Genomic DNA, 6679 nt, shown 5'->3' with positions numbered 1-6679 from the left:
GGGACCACGGAGCCCTCTGCCCCACTAACCTGGGGTGAGCCTCTCACCCTGTGATGCTGTGACAAGCTACAGGCCTCTGGCAGGCGCTGCACTCACACAGACACCCACAGGCAGGGGTGCACCCAGCTGAGATACATGAATGCTTCTCCCAGCCACTCAAGGCAACAGTAGAGAGACCCCAGCCAATTCCCCCTGCGCCTTGCACCCCAGAACTGTACTGTCTGGCAGTGGTCAGAAGCCTGGCTAGTGCGAGTTCATTACCCAGTTCACCCCTCCCTCCGTTTGCAGAGGACACGCACCAGCCTTTGTAAACTGAGCTGAGATTTCCCAAACACTTCAACCAAAACTTACTTTTTAAGGTAAAATATAAAACAGGTTTAACTACAGACAGATCGATTTTAAGTGATTATAAGTAACAAGTGCAGAAATCAGAGTTGGTTACTTAAGAAACAAAAAATAAATGTTGCAGTCAAAGTTCTACAAACTAAACAGGATTTGAATGAAGCGGTGTCTCCCCGTGACAGATGGTACAAACAGGTCACAGATCCTCAATACATAGGCTGGGACTCTTTCCCGGCCTGGGACCACCCTCCCCTAGTTCAAAGTCTTTGTCCTCCAGACGTGTTTCCAGGTGTCACTTCCCCTCTTTTAGAGTTTCTTCCAGCTTCCTGGAAACATCCTTTGCTGTGACATGGGGGTCAGGCAGTCCCCATTAATCTAGCAGTCTCCACTGTATACGTGTTCCCACTGAGAAGTCTCCATTGTATGCATGATCCCTGTGAGAAATCTCCATTTTAAACAGTTCCCGGGACAGTGGATTCTTTCCTTGATGGGTTTTGATGAGCCATTAACCAGCTGTCTAGCTGTTTATGGCGACTCCTTTGTTGTACCTGAAAGGCTGGTTGTGGGTGTCTCCCAACCTCCCGACATTTTTCAGTAACACACACAGAGCAAAACTTCATAACTTCACATACAGTGACAGCACACACAATTCAACAAGATATTAATGTTCAACAGATCAAGACTTTTCAAATGATACCTCACAAGGTACGTGTGACAGGTTCGGTCACAGAGACCCCCTTGGGACTGTCATCTGATGTGCTGAAACTACCTCTGAGCCCATTTTCCCTGCCAGCTTGGGACTCCAGAACCCTGTCTTGTTGAGCCAGACACGCCAGCCTGCTGCAACACAGACCCAGGTCTGGTCCACACCCCCAAAACTGCAGACTAAACTGCAAGACAGCTCAGCAAGTGCTCCTGTCTCCAGCACCCAGAGACCCAGCTCCCAATGGGATCCAAACCCCAAATAAAATCCATTTTACTCTGTATAAAGTTTATGCTGGGTAAACTCATAAATTGTCTGCCCCTATAACACCGATAGAGAGATATGCACAGCTGTTTGCTCCCCCAGGTATTAATCACTTAGTCTGGGTTAATTGATTTTTGAATACAAAAGTGATTTTATTAAGTATGAAAAGTAGGATTCAAGTGGTTTCAAGTAATAACAGACAGAACAAAGTTACCAAGCAAAATAAAACAAAATATGCAAGTCTAAGCCTAATACATAAAGAAACTGATTACAGGTAATATCTCACCCGCAGAGATGTTCCAATAAGATGAGCGGGGTGGGGGGCGTTAGGATGACCAGACAGCAAGTGTGAAAAATTGGGACAGAAGGTGGGGGTTAATAGGAGCCTATATAAGAAAAAGCCCCAAATATCAGGACTGTCCCTATAAAATCGGGACATCTGGGCACCCTAGGGGGCGTGTGGAAGAACGGGCTATCTGGAGGGATCCTGACCCCAGAGCACTAGCCAGCCGTGGGCACCGAGCACCGGACAGAAGGCCTGGCCCGGCTACCTCAGGCAAAGAGACAGTCCCGGGAAAACCAGGGCAGAGAGTCGCAGCCCTGATTTCTCCTCCTGATGGGGATGATCCGGCAAGGATGAGATTTCAGCTAAGCCGCCCAAGGAGCTGGGGGGAGCCGAGGGTCTGTGAGCTTCTGCTTTCACTTTCCTGTACATCAGTGATTTAAAGAGGAAAACGCTGGGCTCCGAGCCAGAGAACCACGGCACCGGAGATACGGGCTCAGACGTGTTGTGGCTTCTTGCTGCACACGGCTGGCGGTCTGGCAGAAATCACACCCACGGGGCGGCTCCAGCTGGGTATATAACTCGCTGCCTTGAAGCCAGGGGCTGTCTGCTCCACTGGCTGGAGGCTGAGCTGGGCCGTCCCGACCCAGAGCTTCTGTGGGGCAGGATGATGGGGGGGCTCTGCTCCCCGCTGGCCGCGCTGCTGCTGCTGCTGGTACTGCTGGTGGTGCTGCCATCCCCAACGCAGGGTAAGAGGAACCAAGGGAGCCAGAGCGATGCGCAGCCGCGGGGAACAGAGCAGAGGGGACGACCCTGCAGCCTGGGGTGGGGAGGGAATAGATCTGAGGGGGGGAATCAACTGGATGAGACGATCCTGCCCCCCTGGGGTGGAATTGACAGGAGGGGGACGATCCTGCCCCAGTGGACTGGCTCTGTCTCTTTCCGAGGATCTGGGTTCAAGGGTTTATGGGAACATGAGCAAAACAGGTTCTGTGCACTGAGCGGCAGAAATGATGTGCCAGTCCCCAGGCCCTGCTGTGAATGAAGGGACCCTGAGCCCACCTCCAAGACACCCCCCACCCCCAGGGCTGGCATGACCCCTCCAGCCCCTTTGACTCACTCCCAAAGGTGCCATGGCTCCAGCACCCTCTCAGCTTCTGCACCCAAATCCTCTCCCGCCCTTGGGCTTTTCAGGGTGGAGGGAGGATGTGTGGCCCCGAGAGAGCTGGGAGCAGCCCCCTTTCATCTCATGTCAACGTTCACTCTGAAACTTACTGACGTATAGTAGCCACCTATGATTTGAGGCAGAGTATGTAGATTATGGAAGGAGCTATGGGACAGTGGATGGGGGTTTTATTCCAGCTCTTTTCCCTGTCTTGCACCCTCCCCAATCGGACCCTAATCCTGCTCCTCCCCCAATGGCCCTGACTCTGTCATGTCTCTCCAACATTTCCATTTCCTCCGCAGGTGCAGAGGAGAGTCAAGACCAGACAGGTAAAGAGTCTGGACTCCTGGGTTCTATCACCGGTTCTGGGAGGGGAGTGGGGTCTAGTGGGTTACGGGTGTGGGTGTAGGTGTGGGTTACGGGTGCGGATGCGGGAGGGAGCCAGGACACCTGGGTTCTATCCCTGGCTCTGGGTGGAAGATGTGCAATTTGTCCCCTGTTAACATGGTTCCCCTGTTTTGTGCAGTGTTCAGCCGTATCATAGGGGGGCAGGATGCACAGGAGGGTCAATGGCCCTGGCACGTCAGTGTGCAAAAATATGACAAAAAACATAAATATCACCACCACTGTGGAGGATCCCTCATCTCAGCCCAGTGGGTGCTGTCAGCCGCTCACTGCTTCAATCCGTGAGTAACCCAGGCAGGAGCGGAGGGAGGGAGGGAGAAGCAGGTTCCTCTTATTTGACTTGCAGCAACATCTGTTTGTGGCCTCTGCCCCCTCACTGACCCCCTGCTCTTGATCAAGCCACCCCCATGGTGCCGCGCAGCTGTTCTGCTGCTGTGCCCACCCCAGAGGTGGCTGCATCTCAGCATTCCACTATCTTCCCCTTTTCCTTTTCTCTCCTCCAGCTCTGTGCCCTATTCCAAGTACCGTTTGGTGCTGGGGGCTCGCCAGCTCCTCAACTACTCCGGGAATCAGGTCCTGGCCGAGGTGCAGAAGATCATCCCCCACCCCTGTTACAATAGGACGAGCCTCGTTGCTGACATCGCCTTGGTGAGGCTGAAGAAGCCAGTGGAATTCACAACGTTTATCGAGCCCATCTCCCTGCCAGGTGACTCCTGCCACTTCCCCAAGGAGAAGGAGTGGTGTTGGGTCACCGGCTGGGGACGGGTTGAAGTCACCGGTAAGTGTCAGAGGTCTCAGAGAGGCACTGGGAGGCCATAATTGTTATGGGGTTGGGGAGAGCAGTTCCCTGCTCTGTCCCCGCCCCTGCTCCACCCCCTCCCCAACCCCATTCCACCCCTTCCCCCAATTCCACTCCCCCGAGCGACGCAGCCTGAGGGTTTAGCAGGGGGCCTGGTGGCAGCAGCAGGACTGGAAACATCCCCCGCACTCACCGGCGGTGGCGGGAAATGGAGTCACCTGGCTCCAGCCTGCTCCACTCCACTGGCTCCCAGCTGTGTCGTTCCATTTCCCACCACTGCCGGTGAGTGCGGGGAGGTGGGCCTGGCCCCTCCTGCTCATGCCAGGCCCCCACTATTCCCCCAGACTGTCCTGTGCTCCACAGGGCCCCCCAAAGCACGGGGCCCAGGGCAGTTGCCCCAAACCTTCCTATGAGAAGGGCTCATATGGTGGTCATGGATACTGTGACCATCTCGGCCGACCTCCTGGAGAGCACAAGCCAGAGAACGTCCCTGAAGGAATTGCTGCTTTAATGAGACCAGATCTCTTAGCTGGCCGTCCCATTGGATTTACAAATGGAGAATCCACCACGACCCTTGGTGAATTGCTCCAACCGTTAATCGCCCTCACTGTTAAAAACTGACACCTTATTTCCAGTCTGTTTGTCTGGCTTCAACTTCCAGCCAGTGGATCATGTTCGACCTTCCCCTGCTCAACTGAAGAGCCCGTTACTAAACCCTTCTTCGCATTGTAGATACCCATACACTGGGCTCTACTCACCCTTAACCTTCTCTCTGTTACGTTAAATCGATTGAGCTCCTGAGTTAGAGCCTTGGGGTCCCGGATGATCAGGGCCATGTGTGTGTGGGGGGGGGGGGCAGCACTGCCCGCTGCTGGAGGGGATTGTGTGTGTGTGTGTGTGTGACACACACAAGGACACGCCTGCACTTGGCCATAGTTGGAGATAGTCACATGCAGAAATGTGCCTTGGCAGCCAGACTCATCTTCAGAATGGCACAGGCACGGGGAAAGCTGCCCACGGGCACAAACGGGTCGTCCAGACCCCGGCGTGCTGGGCGCAGGGAGCGCCAGACGCTGGTGGAATAACCCTACCGTACCCCTGGTTCTCCCCCTCCAGAGCCTCTCCCAGAACCCCAGACCCTGCAGGAGCTGGAGGTTCCCATCATCAGTACAGCAGACTGCATCGATCGTTACAACACACTGATTCCACACTCACCTCTGGGTCCAGAGCCAATCAAAAGCGACATGATCTGCGCCGGGTACATGGACAGCCCCAAGGGATTCTGCTATGTGAGAGCCTTTCCTCAACACCGCTGCCCAGACCCCAACCGAGACCACGGCCCCAGTGTGCCAGGCGCCGCCCAGACCCCGACCGAGACCACGGCCCCAGTGTGCCAGGCGCCGCCCAGATCCCAACCGAGACCACGGCCCCAGTGTGCCAGGCGCCGCCCAGACCCCGACCGAGACCACGGCCCCAGTGTGCCAGGCGCTGCCCAGACCCCGACCGAGACCACGGCCCCAGTGTGCCAGGTGCCGCCCAGACCCCGACCGAGACCACGGCCCCAGTGTGCCAGGCGCTGCCCAGACCCCGACCGAGACCACGGCCCCAGTGTGCCAGGCGCCGCCCAGACCCCGACCGAGACCACGGCCCCTTGTTCAAGGGGCTGCCAAGACCCCTCTGACAGAGGTCGCTTCTCCTGTTGTTCCCACCGGGTATGTTCTGTGACCCCCATCCAGCCTTCGCTCTCACGGTGACAGCGCTGGGAATTGGGGCCCTGACCCCCATTTCTCTCTCTCTCTCTAGGGTGATTCCGGGGGGCCTCTGGCCTGTAAGCAGGACGGCACCTGGTACCTGGCTGGAGTCGTGAGCTGGTTTATGACCGGAAATGTGAATGGAATTGTCTGTTCTGAGCCAACGTTCCCCGGGGTCTTCACCCGGGTGACAGCCTACGACAGCTGGATCCAGGGGCATGTGAACGGTGTGGGCCCTCTGCCAGCGCATCTCCAGCTGCACTGATACTCGCCACACTCCTCACAGCCCTGTGAGCCACGCACGGACCTGTCCCTGGGACTTCCAGGCCAACCCCCCTCAGGATGTCCATAGACCCCACACTTGACACTGGGTGTGGGCCCCGCGTTGCTGGGGTCTGTGGGATGCGGCTGGGAGAGGCTGGTGGATGGAAGCACAGGGGTGCTATGGGGAGGTGAGGGCAGAGGGGGGGGGGTTATATCCAGCCCGTCCTACAGCTCTGCAGCGCCCCCTGGGGGTGACTGGGAAGCTGACGGGGACGGGCCCTGCAGCCGCTTTGATCCCATGAATTGTGCTCTGAAAATCATCAATAAATCAGCTTTGCAAGCAAACTGTCCTGCAGCAGCTGGCGCTACCTCCCGCTAGGGCCAGTCCTGCCACGGCAACAGCCTCCCACGGGCTCCGCGGGTTATCAGAGCGTAGGGGCCTCCCATCGCGCTGGGTGCTGCACACACACCCCCGACCGAGATCAGAGCCCCCGTCATACTGGGAGCTCCACACACCCACCCAATCGAGATCAGGGCCCTCATCACACCAGGCGCTGCATATACACCCTCCCCCCCAAATGAGAATGGGGCTCCCCTCACACTGGATACTGTGCAGACCCTCCCTACTGACTGGGAACCCATCACGCCGGGCGCTGCATGGATCTCCTTGACCGAGATCGGTGCCCCATCGTGCCAGGCGCTG

At 56.7% G+C, this 6679-nt stretch overlaps 1 protein-coding gene across 1 annotated transcript; it reads left to right on the top strand.

The window, feature by feature from the left end:
• Positions 1 to 2230: 2230 nt before the first annotated feature.
• On the top strand, positions 2231 to 6168 carry LOC128835913 (serine protease 27-like). The gene is made up of 6 exons (XM_054025807.1): positions 2231 to 2341; positions 3060 to 3086; positions 3284 to 3443; positions 3666 to 3940; positions 5078 to 5250; positions 5765 to 6168. The coding sequence occupies exons 1-6, from the start codon at positions 2260 to 2262 to the stop codon at positions 5975 to 5977; spliced, it is 930 nt and encodes a 309-aa protein (XP_053881782.1). The 5' UTR covers positions 2231 to 2259; the 3' UTR covers positions 5978 to 6168.
• Positions 6169 to 6679: the final 511 nt, after the last annotated feature.

This window comes from Malaclemys terrapin, chromosome 4, assembly GCF_027887155.1.
Source record: "Malaclemys terrapin pileata isolate rMalTer1 chromosome 4, rMalTer1.hap1, whole genome shotgun sequence".
NCBI classification, from domain to species: Eukaryota; Metazoa; Chordata; order Testudines; family Emydidae; genus Malaclemys; species Malaclemys terrapin.
Note: the sequence above shows the minus strand (reverse complement) of the source record. Positions and strands in the feature narration are given on the sequence as shown.